General features: G+C 44.9%; 1 protein-coding gene and 1 long non-coding RNA gene across 2 annotated transcripts in view; one reads left to right on the top strand and one right to left on the bottom strand.

Moving 5' to 3' along the window:
- Positions 1-8,512, top strand: part of LRRC58 (leucine rich repeat containing 58) — a 17,150-nt gene extending 8,638 nt beyond the window's left edge. Inside the window, exons 2-4 of the mRNA XM_053971134.1 lie at positions 1,042-1,170; positions 2,459-2,736; positions 4,173-8,512. Coding sequence (XP_053827109.1) covers positions 1,042-1,170; positions 2,459-2,736; positions 4,173-4,381 — 616 coding nt within the window. The 3' untranslated portion in view covers positions 4,382-8,512. The remainder of the gene's footprint in view (positions 1-1,041; positions 1,171-2,458; positions 2,737-4,172) is intronic.
- LOC128803843 (uncharacterized) lies at positions 836-22,046 on the bottom strand. The gene is made up of 3 exons (XR_008435852.1): positions 21,692-22,046; positions 9,342-9,451; positions 836-983 (listed from the first exon to the last, which is right to left on the bottom strand). It is a non-coding gene; the product is annotated as an uncharacterized LOC128803843 (long non-coding RNA).

The raw sequence follows: 22,046 nt of genomic DNA, 5'->3' as shown, positions 1-22,046 counted from the left end.
TGTAATTAGGCAGCCTGAGTGTGTACTGGAGATACTGAACCAGGACTGTGGGATCCACCTTTTTCAAACATGGGAAAAATCTTGGCTGGACTGTGGTTAGCAAGGTGTATCCAGACTGAGCCTACCTTTGCTCCTCTTTCAGACAACATCTGAGAACAGGGAAAGAAAGCTACTTGAGTCTGTGGAATGGAGACTTTAAGCTATTATGTCAAAGAGAAATGCTTGCCAATTTTTCTTCCTAGAAGGGCAGAGATGTGCAGCACATACTGGCTACTCCACCTGGCAGAAGGGATTTAGTGCCTCTCTCTGTTCCTGTCTCCCATCCACTGAGTTTTCACAGGACATCCAGTGATACTTTTATTTGGGCCCAAACTACAGTGAAGTCCAGCTATGGTTTCTGGTTTGGGCTTCATGACTTCAGAGCAGTGAAATCAGTCTCTCTGAGAAATTGCATGCATGTACTTGTGTGACTTAGGTGCACTCTGTGCTGTTGCAGCTGTGGTGTTGGTATGTGAATTGTATCAAAGGGGGACTGGCTGCCTCTGACTAATGGTTCCAGTTAGTCACTGAGGAGTCAGATGATTCCACAAAGAGCAACTAGTGCTGGTGCAGGGCCAGGATTCCCAGGGAGAGACACTGTGCTTGTGCTTCATTCCTGCTGGAACTGAGAGCTCCCACTAGCTGCAACAGGATCTGTGGAAGTGCTGCAGACCCTGCGTTTGCAGGCTGCACATCCTTGGAAATAGGAACAGGAACTTGGCATGAGGGGTTGGTGTAGGATTATACAGTTGTCTGGTACCTACCTGCAGGTGTAATGGTGACTGCAGGAGTCTGGAGGTAAAAATCTCAACATTATCTGTTGTGAAACAGCAGTTCTGTTGTAATTTTGATGTGCAACTCAGCGGATTTTTTCTTGCTCAGCAAATCACCTCATAGGTAGTCATCTGTCAGTTTCCTTTAAGAAATGCAGTAGCTGTGAAAACCTAGGTGTTAAAGGATACGTGAAATTAATGAAATAATGCACTCTTTTCTGTTTTTCAGTTTAGAGTTTCTATACCTTGGAGGGAATTTCATTACGGCAATTCCACCTGAATTAGCAAAACTGCCTTCTCTGAGGTATCTAGTTCTGTGTGACAACAAGATCCAGAGCATTCCACCTCAGCTGGCACAGTGAGTATTTAGTGTCATTAGCCACCAGCTGTAATTAACTCTTTGAACTTTTTCTTCTGTGTGTGTGGATAAAAGTACCTGGGAAGATCTATTTGTCCTTCAGTTTGTTAATGTGACTGGATTTGAAAAAGAACATCCTTGGCATGGTGCACTGCAGGCAGAGCATGAATATATGATCTGGAAAACTAAATGAAAGGGTTATATTAAAAAACAATCACCGAGATTACACCTTACAGTGAATTAACAGGTTTTTATAGAGGACCCTGAAAAGTACCTGGGCAACTCAGAAAAGATAGATTGCTACTTTAAAAAGTAAGAATAGTACTGATTTATTATTAATGAATGCTTGATGGGTTTTGCCTTTCACCCAAAACCTTTTTGTGTGTACTTTTGTCTTGTACCATCCTCTGTGTTCCCTTGGCATTCCTTACCTTAGGATCTCAAGAGTGTTTCTGTAATCCTACAGCACAGTTCTAATGGCTAGGTTACTGCTTTATCTGTTCATAATGGGGGGAAGAGGACACTGCAGTCCTGTATGTGTAGCCTAAGATGGGAAATGAAAATGGGATGTATAACTGTAATCCTGAAAACAATTGAATGGCAGCATGGAGTTCTCCAAGTTGGAATTTGAGGCTGTAGTGGGATTATTCTTAAAGTACAATGTCTTGTAACTTTTACAAGTTTGGGAGCAGCCCTGGATGCTGTGCTGGAGCACTGCTTTGTGCTTCCTGAGAGGAGAAAGCCTTGTCCAAAAGCAAAATAATTGCTTGTCCCCTGTGCTGCTGCTGGCCTGGCCTGACCTCGTTCAGATCTGGTGGTATCAGCGTGAGGTGGTGCAGCCGCAAGCAGTGAAAACATGGGGCTTTCCAGGGCTGGCTCCCTCCCAGCAATCATCTTTAATGCATGAGACAGAGCAGGTGACTTATTCAGAGCACTGCATGGGACTGTTCTTGATGCATGTGCTGGGTACAAGGAAATGTTATGTCCCTTGAAAGCACTCAGTTTGTACACTTTTGTTCTACCTTTTTTGGGGGCTGTGTGTGTACTGAGAGGGATAGCAGCATGTTTAAGACTGTGTTTCTTTAGCAGGTATTCTGGTGCTGAGCCGAGTTTTCTAGTGCATTGTGTGTACTGGAGTAAGAACAGTTATTTTAGTGTGAATTTATGTTTTTAAAGGGAGAAAAGCCAAAGAAAAAGTAGTTGGTGGGAGAGTAATTAGGTCTACTTAATGCAGCTGTGGGGCAATTTTGCTTGCACATCTTGACAGGGTTTCCATCTCCATCCTTAGGCTGCATTCCCTGCGTTCCCTTAGCCTGCACAATAACCTGCTGACTTACCTTCCCCGAGAGATCCTTAACCTGGTTCACCTCGACGAGCTGAGCTTGCGTGGGAACCCGCTGGTGGTGCGGTTTGTGCGTGACCTGACCTACAATCCCCCGAGCCTTCAGGAGCTGGCTGGACGCACAATTAAAACTCGCAACGTTCCCTACGCTCCCAGCGATCTCCCAGAGAGTCTTGTCCGCTACCTGAGCTTGGCCAGCAACTGCCCCAATCCTAAATGTGGGGGTAAGTTCACCTTTACAGCTCTGCTTCCTGCTCGTACCTTGTGGTTTCCTCTCCCTCTGACTTACTGTGACTTTATAAGCTCTCTCAGGTTCAAAGTGTTACTTACTGCAGCCACATTCTGGCTGTATTTCTCTGGCTCCAGGTCTCCTGGAGACTTGTTTTTAAGGAGCTTTGTTCACTTAGGAACAGTATTCAGAGTTGCAGTGCTGTTTTACTGTATTTGCATGGGAATGTAAGACAGCACTTCTGTCAAGAGTGTTTATAGCTCATCCCAGGTCTCCACTATGGTTTTATGATCTGAAGTTTCCAATCCATTTGCCTTGAAATAGCTCAGAGCAAGTAATGGACAGCAGAACTTTTGCACATACTCTTGGCTGAATGGTGAGCATCATTTCTGGGTGGAAAAAAGGAGAGTGATTAGCAGTTACCAACAGCAACTTGCTTAGCTCTAGCTTGGGACCACTAGCCTGCAGTTCTTGGAAGGAGAGGACTTCATAAAACAGCCTGGAATGATTTGGCTTAATTTGGCTCAATGCTTAATCTTTAACCAGAGTAAATGATCTGCACATCTAGCATTTAGAAGAGTAAGGGAAAAGAAATCATTAATTAGTATCTACCCTGCAGTCATAATGCAAGCTGTTATCTTCTTACAGGACAATATCAAAGCATGCTCCATAAGCAAAGATGGAAGGGCCAGGACTTATATTGGGAGGGAAAGAAAAGTTTCTTTTTTTAAGAGTTTTACACAGCTTGGATAACAGTGCTTTTGTGCTTTTTCACTATGCTGTATGTACTTGCACAGTACTGCAGCATTGCTCTAGCACTGCAGGAGAAAAGTTTTCTCCTGACCAGCAAGGACTTTAAACACTGCTGGAAACTTCTGAAAATGTCAGCGTCTAAAATCACTTGCTGTGACAGGAAGAGAACATAATTGTGTGTTACAGCAAGACTGTTGCCATGGAAAGTAGCATCCAAGCTCAGCATGGTGGCTTCACTCAAGCAGAAGAAAAGTAGAGCTGTGAAGGTCTATTCGTGAATGCATTTTTACTAGCTGGTAGAAGAGGTTTTACAAGTTTGAAGATAGAGTGCATTAATTCATTTGACGTTGAAGAAGTTTGCAAATTCCCAGCCTGAGTTTTCTCCATAATGAAGAAATTGCCGCGTTATTTGGAAGTGACTGCCCTGTGTCTTTATATGAAGAGTGTGCTGTTCTGAATCACCTATCAAATACAGTTTTACAGGATTTTTTTACTAAGAAAAGAAATTTCACATTTTCAGAGGTATTCCACCAGTATCCCTTCTGCTCCTACATATAGTGCAGTACAGTGCCAATGAAATCCTAATTGAAGGCATATGCTCCAGGCACAAGAGCCCTGTGGATTTTGCAGGTCTCTGGGTTCAGGGTCTCATGTGTTTCTGTTCCCTCTCCCTCACAGGTGTGTACTTTGACAGCTGCGTCAGACAGATCAAGTTCGTTGACTTCTGTGGGAAGTATCGTCTCCCGCTGATGCACTACCTGTGCTCCCCAGAGTGCTCCTCTCCCTTCAGCTCTGCCTCTCAGAGCTCCACTTCCCAGAGCGAGTCTGACTCTGAGGATGAGGCCAGCGTCGCCGCGCACAGGATGCAGAAAGTCCTTCTGGGATAACGGGCAGCCAGAGGGGAAGACGGGAAGGAAAATGGATTTGAAAAGCAATAGTGGAATGGTGAAGCACGAGCCACCGGCCTGAAGGGCTCATGAGAAATTGTCCTCAAGTTCATGCAGGGACAGAACATCTTAGCAAGCCTGGACTTGCTTGGTGCAGTGCTGCTTAGGAGATCTAACTCAGTAGCGTGCTGCCTGTAGGTTGCCTGGGGTTGTTAGAAATGTCTCCTGGCTGGGAGGCACCCCCCCTCCCTCAGATGGGCTGGGAGAGGGATTTGTTCTCACTGGCGGATTCAGAAGGATTTTAATATATGAAACTTGACTGGACTTCAGTCATCCTGCAGAGCAAAGGAGACTGTCCAGATCCTTTAACACTGTGGTAAATCAGAAACAGGCTAATGATGCCATGTGAGTATGTATGGACCCCAGTGTTTTACATAACAGTTTGATTCCTTTCTGTCTCCTTTGATCTCAGTTACAGATTTTATACCCATCCACTGAAAATGAAAGTTGAATTTTTTTTTATTCAGGGCTAGATTTTTCCAAACTCTGGTTACTCTTCCTTTGCCTAGAGGTGTAGGGTTTCTGAACTGTTACAGATGTTTTAGCCATCATAGAACTGAGCCACCTTTTTTTTCTCCCTTGTTATACTGAGCTGCTCTTAGTGTTTCCTTCTAACAATATTTGTTATTTTTCCTCCTCCTCCCTCTTACCATTACACCTGAAGTGTTGCTGTCTTTATGGTGCCTTCAGAAAACAGACAAGTTGTTCTGTTATAATTGGTATTACTTCAGACTTGTGGCCTGTGCAAGGGACCAGATGTGATGCTTTGTTTCATACTTTTGAGTCTCAGCTTACTGGAACAAATCTGCTTTTATAGCTGTGAATTGTAGGAAAGGTCTCAGTTGACATTTTTTGTTTATAAACAGCCACACTTTCCCACAGTTTGCTCTGCTGTGCTTGGTACAGAGTACTTTCCATCTTTAAGGTCATGGGCCTGAGGTACATAGCAGCTCAGTGAATTGAAATACCCAGAGAAATGCTGTGGAGAATGTCTTTTTTTTCCTGATTCCTAACAGGAGAGGAAAAACTGGTAGGGAGGCAAAGGCATGTTATCTGAGCTTCTTGCACAAGGTGCTTTTGAAATGTCTTCCTTATTTGTTTGCATTTGCTCTTGTGGCAATAGCTTTGGCAGTCTGTTGATAGTTCAAATAATACACTCAGTTATCTTAAACTATGTTTAAGGGAAAGCTGCAGAAAATAGCTCAGAATTTTTAAGCATCAAGAAATATCTTATAAAATTAATATTACAAATTGACAGCTATCTATAAATCTACTTTATGAGGCTGTTGTGTGCTTCACTCAGTGAGAGCTGCTCCTTTATTAATATTTCATGGTAGACAGTCCTTTTGATGCAGTTCCTGATAGAGCAAATCCAGCTGTGCCTTTGAATGCACGAACAGAGCAAAATCATCATGTTAAGAAGCTGAAATGAACAAGAAAAACTTTCTTAACCCACTTTGGCCCTGCAGGGTAATTAAAAACCTGTGCTTCTCTCCTGCATTCAGAAAACACATATACCTATTTGAACATCTCTGTGTTAATGGTCCTGTTTAATTATGTTTGACACTTCATGTATTAAAGCACTTTGATAATTCTGCTCTTTATAACTAGCTTTAGTGATTTTTTTTTTAATTAGACTACAATTTTTGCTTTCATGTGACCTGAAGAACATGGTCTGTGAAACTTTGTATGTTCCAGTCTGTCTTGGTGTGCAAGCTGAATTTCTTGCCTTGCATTTCCTTGACAGAACTCTTTATTTCCCCAATTTCCCTTGGACATAACTGGAATTTGAAATTATCTGATAGTAAAATAATACCCTGTTCATTGTTAATCATTGCAACTTAGTTCCCACACACACGTGATTCCCTGTGTGCCTTGATCCACAGGGAATTAATTGCATGTGCTCTATGCTTTTCCAAATAGTTTTTTAAAGTATATTTTTAAGACACAATGAGGAGTATGTGCCAAGCAACTGGATGTCTCTTTAGCAGATTCTATGAGGTTTGCTTGGGAAGAAGAACCTACACGTTTTGAGAGAAACCGACTGCATGCTGTTAGTGAAATTGCAACTTGTGAGCGGCCTGTTTTGTTCATCTCTTTCAGATGCTCCTTGCTGTCCCAAGTGAACATAGGCACAGCAATGCTGAATGACAGTAAGATGATTCCAGAGCCATAGTTTTAACTTGCCTGCTGGTATAACTGTAGCAGTCAACTGAGTGATCTAGAGCTTGACTCTCCTGCCAGCAAAAGTGAGCCACACAAGTTGAGATCTCAAGATCTTTTCAGCTCAGGGCCATGAGGTACCACCTTCCTTTCTTGTCTTTAGCAGCAGCTGCCTTGAAGTCATGCATTTTTTCACTTCACAAAGCTAGATTTCATCAGAGTTCCTGCTTGCACAGTAGCACCTCTGTGTGTGATGAGTTCAGTCCAGTGGTGGCTGGTTCTAATTTAGCTCGATCCTTAACTGCTGTTTCTTTCCTAACTGAACAGGCATCCCACTTCTGCCCAAATATTATATGGCCTATTAGGGTAATCTTTTTTTTCCACAGATTCTTCACTGTAGCCAGATCAAAACTTGACAGCTTACACAGTTGATATCTATGCATTTTTAGACTTGATAAAATGTGTCTTAAAATTCTTAAAATTATTATTATATATATATATATATATATATATATATATATATATTCCTGAATATAGCTACCAAGTTTTCTTTTTGCTGCTGGGCTTTAAAGTGCAATTCAAGTAAGTCAGAATTTAAAACAATCAAGAACTTGTATGAAAAACAAATGTTGGTTGGTTGTTTGGATTTGAGGTTTTTTCCCTCTGAGGTAATTTTGAGAAGACTAGGGATGCGGATATATTCTGTAGTGCCTAACACATTGAGCCCCCATGAGTCGTTTTTCAGCAATTGTTCGCCCCCAAAGACTTGAAAATGTACTGGGCAATAACATAGGTGAGACACAACTCTTAAATACACAGGTGGATGATAGGCACTAGCTTCTACCATCCCCTTCTCAGGGGCCCTGAGAAGTAGGCAGTGTTTTTGTCACTGTCTGTCTGTTTGTTTGTTTGTTTTCTGCCAGTTTGTAGCAGATCTCAGCTCCTGAAGATGCATCTTTAAGTGAAGTCTTCAGTCAATGTTTTGGTATCAGTCCCCTTGTTGCTGCAGCAGCCCAGCATGACCAGCTTTTGAAGCTGTTCTTAAGCTGAGACACAAGTGTGTTAAGCAAAGTTGCTCATTCCTTCTTCCATGTGGGTCTTGGGGCCCTGCCTGCATTCATCCACTGTCCCACTGAGCCTCTGCCAGGGAGAGCTGCTGGTGTGTTTCTGAATGCAGGTACTTGATGGGAACAGTGGGGTCGTGTTAAAAAGAAGCACAATATCAATTCGATGGGAAGCAACTTAGACAGTTGCCAATTCTTTTATGTTTCTTTAATAAGAGGTGAGACCTGAGGAAGTCAGTAATGAATATTTAAACATACTCTGAAGTGGCCAGATGCAGTTTTTCATGGGCTTCTGTCCTGGTCATTTTAAGTCTTTGAAATCTTGTGTTGAATTATAATGGGACTGGGGGGGAGGGAAGGGAGAACCAACTCCTTTTTGTTCCTTACTCTTGTTGGCAATAATGAATGGAAGGAATTTAATCCAATGAAAGTAATGAAACTTAATCCTTGCAATGCATCTTTGTTGCCCAGTTCAAAGAACTATTTTAATGCATCTTATTCACACCATGCCCTCCCTCCCCAACTGAAGACACTTCAAATAGACTGCTCCAGAGTGCACACTAATAGAGCAGTAACACTGTCTTGGAAACCTTTCTATTGATTATTTCACTTGCTTGCCTGACTAGAGAATTGATCGTATACTGACCAGAACACGATAGGTAGAAAGGGTTCTCATCCAGCCCTCTTGTTGAATTTTTATATAAGCATTTGTTTTGAGACATCTTAAAGTGCCTTATGATTTTAAAACTATTTTGCCTGAAACATATGAATGTAGACTATCTCTAACAGTATTTCATTATAAGCTGTAAAACAAATTGCAAACACTAAACCTACAAAAATGTTATTTCTGCTGTTGTCTGTCCATTATTTCCCGACATCTCAGTTCTGGTGTTTCTGCAGACAGAACTCTTGTAGGATTGGAAGCATTAAAAGGGGGCCATACGTGGGAGTGGATGGGATTTGATCTGTGCTGTGTAAAACCACGGAATAGGTGAGACTTCCAAAGGGAATGCTGAAATTCCTGGTTCTTGGGGCCTACTTGTGACAGACCAGTGTGTGTTACAGAACCAGACCCTGTTTTACTTCTGGAAGAGTGTTGCAGAGATTTGCTCCACAGTTCAAAGGCAGAAGTAACTCGCAGACAGGATAAATACCCGAACAAGAGCAAGTGGCATCATGGTGGAGTTTTCCAACAATATGGAACAGTTCTAAACGTTGTGAATTGTTTCCTTCTTAATACGCTAACCTTGAAACTTGTAAATGACTTTTTGAATGCTAATTTTCTGATCATGTTAACTGGCTAATGTGTTCCCATTTCTTGAGTAATCCCATGTTTCCTCCTACATCCTGAAGAGTTTTGTGATCTATTGCCAAAATGTTTTGGATCCTGCCATGCAATTACCAGTTGTCAGTGCAGAAATGTGGTGTATTGGAAAATGGGACAGTGGGAAACAAGAATGACTTGATACTAACTTCAGCAGGGACTATTTCAGAGATGGTTCAACTTCATATGTAAGGAAAAACCTCTCAAATTATGCAGCAGCTCCATTTTGAGTAACATAAAGTACAGAGGAATGCAGTGACCTTGCAGTAATAGCCAGGCTGAGAATATTCTTATTTCTTTTTGTTAACTAATTTAAGGATACATTTTTCTTTGCCTTCTTAATGCTTACCTTATATGTGGAAACAAATCCTTGAAGTGATGATTCCTGACACGAGTTGCCCGTGTTTTCATCTTTAGGAGCAAATCTTGGCTCTCAGACCCTCTCCTCTGTCGTTAGCACTAAAACAGCAGGAAGAGTACAGAGGAAATGTGGGTGACTAGGTGGCTGAACCAGATGCTCAGAATGTCAAATTGACGTTTTAGGCTCATGCAGTTGCAGTTGCACAGATCTAAAGGGCAGTATTATGTTGTTGCATTGGAAGTGTGTCATCATAAAGTAGAGCTGTACTTCTCTTAGACATGCTGCCTTAGGTGATCAAGACAGTTAGAGCTGAATATATGCACCTTTTTCTCTGCACTAGGGTTGTGAGTTGCAGTTGCCAGCCTTAAAAAATAAAATTCTGGGAGAAAGTCCAAGTGCTGCATTGAAGAAGAGCAGGGCCATCTCTTTGTCCTGGCCTGGGACTTACTGGTAGCAGCACAAAACTACTCTCAGAGTGGTGAAGGATTAATGTCTCTTCAGAGTGTTGTGCAAGTGCCCTGTCTGTAACCCCTTCTTGACTCCATGGAAAAAGCAGGACCCAGAGTCAGTACTGGTAAGTGAGTTGTGTTGGCAAATAAATGATTTCATGGAGCTCTATCACTCCTCCTGTAAGGGAATGAGGTGGACCAGAGTGTAACAGGGTCCTTGCTGGAGCTTGACTTGGGCACTAATGAACAGGTGAGTTGGGAGGGCAAACAAACCCTTCATCTGAGTGATAGCTTAGCTGGGGGCAGGGGGTCATAGAGTGAGCCCAGCAGGTCAGCATGTCACCCTTTGCATCTGCAACGACACAGATACTTAACGCTGGTGAAAGGACATGAATGAAAGGTACAGCATTGTTTTATTTGGGGGTTGTCCCTGAAAGAGTAAATTTCAGACTAATGCCTTTGAAAATGGATAGGAAATGCCATTGTGGAAAAATGTTTTTCAGTAATTCCTGGTGTTCCTGGCATCCCTAGTAAAAGTTAGTGTAACAAACATGCACAATATTGAGCAAACAATGTCCTTTTTGCCAGCCAATGTTCCGTGGTTGCTCTAAAGCCTTGCTTTGCAAATGCTCTTTGTTGACTCGGAGGGGCAGCCTGTGGTTCCTCAGGAACAGCCATGTCATGGGTGTAGATGACTTAACGGATTCTCCTTGTGAGCAGGGTAACACTGAACAAATCTTGACCAAACTGGCATTTCATGGGAATGGGGCAGAATATGGATGAGGGCCTAGATGCTAGAAATGAGGGACCTCTCATTTCCCTTAACAATAACCCTCTACTTCAAACATGCTGGGTATTTCTTAAAGGCTGGGGTAAATCTGTCCTTTTGGGGACATCCTTTGTATCAGGTTAACGGCTCACTGCAAGTCGTGTACTTTCCTGGCAGCAGATCCCCCTGGGCCACTCAGGACAGGGGTTTGTTTCCCTGTGGATTGTCCTGCTCTCCCTCAGAGAGCCCTGAACTCAACCCCTGCTCATAAAACCTCCCCACAGGCACAGGGGGCTTGGTGAAAGCACTGGCTGAACCCAGCACTTTGTTTCTGTTGTGAGTAGTTCTGTTCTGTTCTGAGGGCCTTGCTGGAAGACTTTAAAACATCCCTTGCATTTATAAAACCAAACACCCTTTATAATCTAAATCAGACCCGAGTGGTTTGCAGCAGTGGTTTTTATCTTCAAATAAACACTGCATTGTGTTTTCCAAAGTTGGGTTCCCTACTTACTCTCTTCAGGCATTTGGAGTTAAATTGCATCTTTTTGTTTGTTTTTCTTTCTTTAAAGCAGTCCTGAGTCTTTGACTGAGAGATACAATCATAAAAGGCCTTGCAGAAAACCCCATGCAACTGGGCTCGTCAAAACACGTTTTGAAATGGTCCAGGAATGTCTGAAACTTTGTTGGTCTTTCACAACTTGCAACCCCATCTGGCTGCCTTGCACTTTGAAAACCTGTTCAGAGATGACCCTTTGCCATGGTTTGTAGGGAAAGCCCACACTGGTGCCTGACCACAGCTCGTCCCTAGTCCACGCACAGCCCTCCAAGAATCCTGGCTAGAAACGCTTCATAGTGCTTCTAGGAAAACAGATTTTGTTTGGTGTGTGTGTGGAGGGAACAATTATGGCCTTGGGAAGCAAAAACTGCCCTTGACTGAATGCTGACAGCTGGCATACGCCAGGTGTGTCCTGGCAGCAGGTATTTTCAACCCTGTGCTCAGAGGTCCCTACAACTGTGGGCCATGAGGAAGAAAACCACTGTGCAGCATGTTCAGGAGCATCCTGTTTGCTTCCACACCTCTCAATACAGGGCTGTGGGCATGTTACATTTCAACTCTGCGTGAATAAGGGATCTGCTCTGGTTTATTGCTATAAATATGGTCTGCATTAATAGTGGCTGGCAAAGCCCTGATGGGGTATATTCCTGCTCCTGTGATCCCAGTTCAAGCAGGGCATTGCAGCTAGTGAATTCCCCACAGGAAAGAGGGCAAAGGCAGAGTGTCTCCCAGGGCCAACGTGTTCCTGCAGCAAGGAGGAGCCTGAGCTTGTTCTTGTTTACCTGCACCAGTTGCACATAAATGCCATTTGCACAGGAGGGGAATTAGCAGGGCTTGTCTTCCACCAGCAGCCTGGAAAAGGGCATGTGCAAGGGCAGGGGGTATTACTGTAATTGCTGCTGATGCTGCAGGTGGCTGGCCCAAAAACAAGTTATAAGAGAACTGGCTGCTGGTGAGGATGTCAAAAGGGCCCATCCCTGCATGGTCCAAGGGAGGCTCATGTCAGGTGTCTCCTTAGGATTGGGAAATGGCAGATGCCTTTGCCATTATACAGTTGAGTATTTGCATCCAAAAGGTCATTTCTCGTGGAGAAAGAGGTTCACCAGTGGCTGCCTGCTTCTGCTCTGGGTTGTCACAAGAGCTTTGCTCCCAGAGTCACAGATGTGCCCCTCCAAGGTGACTCCCTTTGAGAAGCGTATTGAAAATGGGTGGCAAAAGTGTCACTTTTGTGTCACACTGCCAGTTATCTATGTTTTTTGGGGATTCACATTATGAAATAACATTGACTCCAGGGTAATTCCTCAAACCCAACACCAGCTTCTGAACCAAGGGTGTTGTGGCAGAGAACACCTTCCAACATCATTTGTGGTCTCCTGCCAAAAGGACATCACCAGGGGTGATCTCTGCTATCCATCAGGGGCTCTGAAGGTGGCTTCTGTACCAGGTGAGTGAGAAGGAAACATCCTCTTTAATGGCATTTTCTGATTGCCACTCCCTCTTCAGACAGTTTTTCAACAAATATGCCTTCTACACCATTCCACACATCACAAGTGTCTAGTGAGGGTGTCTCACATGATGCTTTTTAAACCATCATGGTGTTGTCCCCAGATTTCTGTGGCCAAAGGTGAAGCCTGATGATAATTTGATATGACAAAATGAGGCCCTGGGCGGACATGACTAAATAGCAACAGTGGTGTGACAAAGGGCCTTTGGATAGTGCAGAACATATTTCATCCTGTGTAAAGGAAACAGATGCTGCTTTTTTCCAAGGAAAGGGATGTAGGAATATGGAAATACGCCCCACAAATAATTCTTTCACATTCATTAATGCACGAACAGATGAATCTTCCAGTGATACCTGGGATGGATGAGGAGGTTCATGGTTATCATGACCCAGCAAATCTTTAAGGTGATGGCTGGTTCATCACCAGCAGAAAAGCCTTTCGTCCTTCCACAGGCTCTGCAGACAACTTTATGTTGGTTATATCTCAGTCCAGGCAACCACAGGAGTTGTGCATGGGTCTGCAGTAACTTTGCTCATTCAGTGCATTCATTTCTGAAGTCCAGAGTAATAGCCTGGCAACAGAAAGGCTGGCATGACATTTGAAAAGGCTGTTCCAGTCATCTTTTGCTACTGTTCCAGGTGCCAGCATAATGTATTTCCCCAAGCCTGCTTCCCAGAAGCCTGCTACATCCTTGGGTTTAACTAACCATTGCAGAAGCTGAGTTGCTGTTTCATGAGAAGGCATCAATGCTGGCACTCCTGGCTACATCCTCCCTTGCCTGTGTTTTCTCCTTGTCCTAACGTGCCTGAACATCCCAGATCTGAGAGCTATTCCATGTGACTTTTGAGCTGTACATGGCAGCCCAGCCATTTCCTCCCTTCTTCTCTCCTCTCTTTTTACAGTAACAACCTTTTCATACTTGCAAGTCCTGTTGCTTTTGTCACAAAGTTTCTTCAGAATTCTCCAGGGTGAATAAAGCTGAGAAATGTCTTGTCTTCACAATCTTTTATTCAGGAACAAGTGTCTTCTTCATGCAAATTTCATTGGCAAGCATCTAGTCAAACTTTTTCAAAGACATCCATTTTTTCAATTTCTTTTTAAGAAAAGAAAGGTGTGTTTCTTTTATTTTTAAAGCATCTCATGATGAATGGGCTTTCAGAACCTTCAGAGAGACTGAGGAGTTCACAACTTCAAGGCTGGTGTGTGTTGTCCTATGAAGCCTGTGATTATAATCCCTTTAAAGGACAGTAAGCAGAAACTCTTGTGAGTTGTACAATATTTTCCCATCTCAGATTCTAAATGTTGGGGTAAAGCAATTAGCAGTTGCTGCTTTGAATTTCTTAGTGGCAACAAAGCAGTGAGCTTATTGATCAACGTACTTCACAGCTTAGTTAAAAATTCTGTACTAAAGATCTGTGATTTTTCAGGTTCATGTCCTTAACTCAAAATAGCTTTAAAGGCCATGGAAAATCTATCATGTGACTTGTAAAATATGAGCATATTTAGATCAACATCCACCAAGGGTAAGGTGTACTTTAGTGGTTATTCAATTGGGTGTTGCACATCCACAGAAAGTTGTATTAGAAACAATACTTTTGCTTCTAAAATTTGTTTGTGCCAGCTTTTACACAGAATAACTGTTTCCTTGCATGCCAGGCTTGCATTTGTCTTGTTTCTCAGTTGTCACCCCTCCTGTTCCTGCTCTACTTTCCTTGTTCACTTCAGCTGACGAGCTCCTGGCTTTTAACTTCCTATTTAGTAAGTTATTCTTGGCATTATGGATGCCCAAATGTAGATGGTGGTAACTTTCATTTCCTGGCTCTGTTTCTCATAACCCCTTCTGCCTTTGTCTCTGAAGTCAGCAGTGCTGTCCTTGTGAAAGCCAAGGCTTTACATTGATTTAGCAGACTGATTCAGCTTTTCAGCATTACAGGCTTATCTTTACTCCCATTTGCCTCCACACAGCACCTCCTTCCTGTCTTCTTGCTCTTCCTTCTGCACAAGGATTTTTCCATGGCCCCATGGTAAGCCAGTTCCCTTCCATTCCTCACACGGCAGCCCCTTCTTTGGCAGCTAACATAGACATCCACTATGCCAAGGAGCCCACTCTCATGGGCGTGCTTTTCTACAGGGCTTGTTGGTGCAAGTTGTTTGTGGCCTTTCCTTCTGTCCTCACATCTTAGTGCCTCCTCTTCTTCCTCCTAGTGAGCCCAGAAATACCTTCCACAGCTGGCCCCCAGCACTCCATAGCTGTCCCCATGTGGACAGAGAAGGACACATACAGCAGGTCTCTGCTCCAGGATGGCCCATTCAGGATGGATGGGGGACCCTTCTCATTCAACACATTCCCACCAGCATCAGGAACTAATCTTGAGTGATGAAATCTCCCCCTCAATGCCCTCTGTGCCACATGGTTCTCAGCCTCAGCCTGAAGTCTTTGTTTCTAAGGATTGCCATGAGCAAGAGGGCATTGTCTGTGAGGATCTGGAAACAGGGATGTGCAGTCCTTACCTGGCAGCAGAGTGCTTAGCATCCAGGGAGACAAGTGCCAGGCCCCTGCGGTGACAAGGGAACACCTTAAAAGGAAGGCAGTGGCCTGTCTTTCCTGTTCTTAGATGGAAAAGTACTTCAGATGGGGCAGCTAGAGCCAGAAACAAGAGATGCTTCTGTTGTGCACTGCGTGTGCATTAGATCTGTATTAATGGGGATTTGGGTTTGGTTTTACTCTCTACTGTTAGAAAGAAAAACATCTTCACTGTGTCAGGTAGAAGAAAGAACATGGTGAATAACTGAGATGAGATCATTATATGACTTCATGAGTAGTCATGGACTGCTACAATTGAAGGAAACTATCATTTACCACTTGTTATTTAGCAGATGGGCACAGCTGAAACTCGGTTCCACTGCAAACTTTATTGTTTCCCTGTCAAATCCTAAGAGGCTGAGATACCTCCCAGGAGACCACTAATCACTGCTGGCACTGGGTGTTGCTGGCAGCACGAAGGGAACCTTAAAAGCTTTGGTGGTTCAGATTAGCATCCAAAAGGCTGAATGTTTCCTCTGGGTTCCAGGTCATGCTAAACGTTTAATAAAAATCCTACCTTAAGACTCAGTATGAAAGGAAAGAGTGGGCAAGCTTACTGACTGCATCTGGCATGACCAGTCCCTTACCTAAAATTAGCTGAACTCCTGCTCTCCTGTGTCAGCATGCACTAGAGCTTGGGCAGAGCCTGCCTGGTCCTTCAGGAGCTCAGACCTCTGCAGCCTTTTCTGCAGTATGGTACCGGGCATGGCCTTTCACTGAAGCACCATCCAACCTTGGAGGGCATTTGTTATTCCCTCACCAAAACCAGGGACTGATGAAAACCAAGTCTCCAATGGAAAATACAAGTGGAAAAAAAACCAAGAAAAAAACTGTATGGTTCTTCTTCTGCTTCCCTCTATCCTACCTGCACTATTTTTTATATTATGGTAAATAAAATGTGTCAACCTGTGGACAGCTCAGTCAAGGATGCCCTGTCCTCCCACTGGCAGAACCTTTGCTTTGCCATAAAATATTCTGCCCCATCCCATTCCTGTGAGAGGGATTTGCTGATGTTTAATAAAAGCTGTGCATGTGCTCCAACCATATGTGGAAGAGGGAATGATCCACCAAGTTTCTCTCTCCACTTTGTGCTGGTTTTGGCTGGGGTAGAGTTAAGTTTCTTCACAGTGACTGGTATGGGGCTGTATTTTGAATTTGTGCTGTCCATAGGGTTGATAATATAGACATGTTATTGTTGAGCAGATCTTACACAGAGCAAAGACCTTTCCTGCTTTTCATGCTGCCAGGCTGGGGAGGAGGCTGGGGAGTCCTGGGGGGTTGGTCACAGCCAGGACAGGTGACCCCAACTGACCAAAGGGATATTCAACACCCTGTGACATCATGCTCAGTATGTAAAGTGGAGGGAAGAAAGAGGAATGGGGGGACATTTGGAGTGATGGTCCTAACTGTTTGGAAAGGATCTCATCAGAGACGAGGCCATTTGTCTCTGAGTCCCAGGACCAAGTCTGTATGAGCATCCTTGTTTGTAGAGCCACAGAGCTGCTTGGTGCCTCCTCCACCGGAAAGCTTGGTCACGGCCTCACTTGATTCCCACACAATCTGGTTACACACTGCAGCATAGGATCATCCTGCTGCTTTCTCAGAAGCTGTACCCTGGCTCCCTTTTCCTTGCCACAGTACCTAATTCATAACCTCATGTTTTCCCCTTGATGCTATCCCCCAAAAAGGCAATAATTAGAAAGCATGTGGGAAACCAGCTTACAACAGGTTGTCAGCCTCTCTCCCACATCCGACAGACTGACTGAGGGTTTTCTCCATACAGCTGGTCCCCATCCAGCAATGCCACTGGCAGGATGCAAAGAGTCTTCACACAGAGAGCTTCTAACACCCCACAGATTGGCTTCATGGATGGAGCAGAAAGGATTAGGACGAGTTGAAGCAGACCAGCCTTTCTTCCAGTAGTGAGCACCAGCTTCGCTTCTACAGGGAGCTGACAAACAGCAGCTTTGAAGGAGGTCATGTCTCAGGCCCAAGCCCTCTGTGACTTTCTGACCTGGCCCCCTGTCAGGTGATTCTGGGATTAGCCTTACTTTGCATAAGAGACAGGCAGGATGAGCAGGGTGTTGCTAACAAACCAGTTTTCATGGGTGGGAGTGAGCTGCAGTTCTAAGCATGGTGGAAACCACGCTGGAGCTGATCTTCCTGCCCTAGACAAGTTCAAAGTGCTGTAGCTTCTACTACAAGGGGATGTGGGTCACATGTCACTCTTCTTCACATGGTGTTATTCTTCCACCATATTCTTGATCCCTCTGGTTTTCCCCACACTCTCCTATTTCTTTTTCCACCTGGCTCACTCCTAAGATCTTGGCTTGTCCATCTAGCAAATGGGTCCAAATCAAGTGGGGTCCAAATCAACCATAGAAAGATGATCTTTCTGAGAGACTGATTCTCTCTCTGGGAAGATGCAGAGCCTTGTACGACAAACAAAGGTTTTTTAACTTGCCCTGGATGGAGAGGCACTAACTGGGCTCAAAATTTTCTGTGGCATGAGTGAGTTACAAAGTTATCTTAAAGCAGTTCACAGAGCCATGGAAAATGGGCTTTAAAGGGAATGTGACCTGGTTCATACTCATGTCCTCAGCTGCACCCAACTACTCCTGGCAGAGATTTCACCATCTGAATGGACAGTGTTCCAGGATGTACTGGGAGGAACAGAGTGAGCAGTGGCAACCTCCCTGAGGGCAGTTCCTTTGTATAAGAATCGTCCACACATGTTCCCAGTTGCCTTATCAAGGTAAATGGTTACAATGGGGAACTTCTGTCAAGGGGAATGAAGAGGAGTTGAGAAGAGGTTGTTTGGAAAGTGACAGAAAGCCAAAAGGATGGTGTGGGAACAGCAAAAGATTGTTCAAGCCTTCAGTAATCTCAGGAAAGTAGAAAAAGTCCCAGGTCCTGCTCCTGAGAGCTGGAGAAGAGACTAGAAACTCCTGAAGGTTGAAGAAGTGGCTGGTGTTTGCTGAGAGGCTTCACTGTGTGGGGCACAAGCCCTGGTTCTTGCAGATGGGTTCTCTGGATGGCTGTCTGTCCAAAGTCCAGTGCCCAACCTTATGGCCTGGAAATGGGCTGGGAAAGGCAGGATGGCTTTAACAAACCTTAAAATGGGTAGAACTTAAACATTTTACACCCAAAGGACCATGGACTAGGTATGAGAAAAGAAAATTATCAGTTGTTTAAACTCACAAATAGGAAACTTTGTAAGAGGAAAACGTGAAGAAGTTGCCCTTTTAGGAATGCATCGAACAAAACTGGTATTGCCTAAGTGTGGCTAGATGCTTTTTTAAAGGAGGATGTTACAACTGCTGGCTGCCACATGCTGAGAAAGGAGAGACTGCCTGAAAGACAGAAGGGTGGTGCTTCATGCTAATGGCAGTATTACCCCTTCTACAGCAGGGACTCAGAGCTGACTATGTAGATCAAGAAAGCCCAAGAGGGAACACTGTGTGCAAGCCTGTGTGTACCTGACTGCCTCATCAAACGAGGCCCAGCACGGGTCTCTCTCTACAGGCTCATTTGCAATGTGTGAAAAGAAAACTGTATTTGCATAGATAATTTAATTCTGGGACACATCTGTGGAGATTGGCTGCAGGCCAGAGTCAAGTCTCATGAGAGTTTCTAAGTGTTCTGGATTATAATTTCTCAGCAGAGGATGCGTCCATCCAGCACACCCTGTCTCCCTTTTAGATCCATCGTGATGGGTAGAGACAGTGGAGCTGATCAGTTGCAATGGACTTGAGCAAAGTCAGGACAATCATAGGTAGTCATATATCAATTTGGCTTTTCCAGGACACTAATTTTCCCCAAGATGAAGCAAAAACCGAATGCAATTCATCCTAAAGAAAACTCAGGCAAATTTAGTGAAATTTGACTGCAATGTGAGTTGCTTAAGAAGAGTTTAGCAGATGACCAAAAGCCGCAGTTAAAGTACAGCGTATTTTTGATGGTTCTGTGTGACACCCTGGTTTGGTGTGAACCCTTGAGGATGGACAAAGCATAACTGTTAAATGGGCTAAAACCCTTAGCCAGACCCCAGAAGAGAAGTATTATTTCATTAGTTATAGCTAATGACTGGCAAGCAGGGGGGGGTCTCAGTCCACAAAAATCAGCTCCAAGCCCCCTTTTTTCAACAGTAAACTTGAAACAAGGATCCAACCGTTATGTACGTCTTGGAGCAAATGATGTGGGCCAGACCTCCAACATGAGGTGCTGTGTCCCAGGTGATCACAGCTCCCACAAGGGATCCAGAAGCTGGAAGGTGTAAGTAGCTCCATGCAGGATGAACAAGGTGCTAAGGACGAAGAGCCAGAGCAGCAGTGAAGAGGCATGAGAAGGTGGTTTATCCTTCTTATCAGGCAATGTTGTGATGGTACTGAACCTCTCCAGGGAGCTCTGAATTCAACTCTTCAACAGGATGTTTAAAAAGAGTAAGGGCTGAGAAAAGACATGGAAGACGGAAAAAATTGCATCCTGCCTCCCCTGGCAGTTTCAAATGAGTTCAGCTTTTGCTTTCCCTTCCTAGGACCCAGCCTCAGGCTGAGCCATGCTGCTGCTGGGCTCCAGCTATTCCCTGGCACAGGGTGATGTGTTCCCAACATGGGGCTACTGACTGTGCTTTAAGCACAGCAGGACCCTCGTCCCTGGAGAGTTTGTAATACAACTCACCTTAACTATGGGCTTTCTGCCCTCACTTGTGCCTTTCCAGACCTCCATTCCTTCCTGCTCGGCAGCACAAATCCTTCTTTGGTGCATACCTGTAGTGCAGCAGGCACTTTCCTGCCTCCAGACAAAATACCCAGGCATTTTTCCCAGACTCCCCAACATCCTGGCTGCAACTACATGTTCTCTGACAATGCCAAGTGACACCGAGAAGGATGTCCCAGCTCTTGTAGGGCTGCAAAGCTAACTGGGATGAGGTTGTGGGGTCCCACTTCTGCTGGGTGAGGAATAAGAGGTGATGCACATCCACGTGTTTGTAACAGTTGCCAAGGACAGTTGTCCATACCTCCAGAATTTTGCACGCTTTTTTTTTGTTTGTTTTTGGGTTTGTTTTTTTTTGTTTTGTTTTGTTTTGTTTTTTTTTTGGTTTTTTTTGTTTGTTTCAGAGCAAAACTGAAGCACACACAAAGCGGCCATTTCTCATTATGACAGTTTACAAAGTGCTTAGTAAAAAACATGAGTCAGTGGGGCAACAGGAGTGCTCTCTGCTAGCTTTGGGAAGAACCAGAAATAAGTCACTTCACTCCTGCTCCTGTGTGGTCAGGGTCTCACTCCTCTCCCCTCATTTCCTGATGAGAGATGTTTCTACTTATGGTCCTGGTTTCATGGAGGCAGAGACCAGATTGTTAAGTTGAGTCTAAGAGCCTGCGTGTTTTAAAAGAGATCAGATTTCCAGAGATACTGAAACTTCCTTATAGCCACTGTGAACTGCAGATAATCTGCAGCTCTGTAAATTGGAGGGCTGCTTTCAGTGCCAAAATTCAGAATTAATCCATGGGTCTCCTATTTGAAATTGCTGGATCTTCATCTCCCAAGGCTTTCCAAGAGGCTTTTTCATTATGTGGCAGTAACAAGGCTCCTGCCTCCTTCACCTGCTCTGGATGTGACCCTTGGCCCCACTGAGCCTTCATTGCCCATCACTGCCCAGGCTGGAAAATACTTTCTGGAGCATGGTGTTAGACTCCCTGGGCAAGGTTCGTGCCTCTGTTTCACTTCAGAGGAGGATGGGAAAAGGGAATGGAGAGGTCCTATAGCAGCTTCTCCTCTGGGACATCAGTCAAATCTAGTAAAGGGCAGTGGGAGCTGCTGCCAGAACCAGAGGCTGCAAAATGGATGCTTTTACCAGGCTTGTGAAGTGAGAGGTCATTGTTTGCTTCTTATGGTGCTGTGGGGCACAGCGTGACCAACAGTGTTGTGCAAACCTCTCTGCTCCCATTCAGACCACAGCTGCCCCTGGTCCATGGCTCTGCAGGTCTGAGAATGGGCAGGAGTGGAAAATTAGCACAGTTCATGGCAGAGGCTAGCAGAGTTGGGTAAATGAAGTAAACAGAACAGTGTAAAGAGAGAAAACCTGCACAGCCTACACCTGTCTGCAAACAGCCCTTTCCAGCAGCACCTGGCACTTGGCTGCGAGTGCCAAGAGAGCACTTTGGGAGAGAAACTACGGTGCTGGAGCAGAGCTTTTGGCTTTCAGAGTTGTGGAAAAGTTCTAGTAAAATGGTGTGGGTGTCTTGAGGGGAGAAAGCACAAAGTTGATGCGAGCGAGCTGCACGACCGTGGGAGGCAAGACAGGGAAACGGCCAGCACGGTGATGCTGTCAGTGACGGTGGGTCTGTCCGCAAGACACTCAACGCTGCTCACACAAACATACCTATTGCAGTAGTCACACTGGCTACCACTAGCCAAAGGGCGGCACAAGCAGGTACAGAGCGCGAGGTTGGCCGCCCTCGCGTTTACTCACCTTCTCGGGCCGGTTTTGCCACAGACGTGGGGCTTTGTGCTGCCTCAGCTGCCAGGAGCACCCGAGCGAGGCGGCCCGTTCCCAGCCGGGCGCATCCCGCCGGCAGCAGCGGGACAGGGGCCGGAAAGGAGCTCGGCCGCGGGAGAGCGGGGCTAAAGGGCAGCGGCGGCGCGGCCAGGTCAGCCGGGGGCTGTGCCAGGGATTCCCCTCTCCCGGCTCCGGGGTGTTCTGGGGAGGGTTCGATGCTATTCTCGTTTGGAGGAGCCGCCGCCGTGAAACGGGATCCAGCCCTGCCGGGACAGCCCCGGCCTCCGGGCTTTTTCCCCGCTGCCGAAAAGCTTTGTCCCGGGTCAGA

The sequence above is a fragment of the Vidua macroura genome, chromosome 2 (assembly GCF_024509145.1).
Source record: "Vidua macroura isolate BioBank_ID:100142 chromosome 2, ASM2450914v1, whole genome shotgun sequence".
NCBI classification, from domain to species: Eukaryota; Metazoa; Chordata; class Aves; order Passeriformes; family Viduidae; genus Vidua; species Vidua macroura.
Note: the sequence above shows the minus strand (reverse complement) of the source record. Positions and strands in the feature narration are given on the sequence as shown.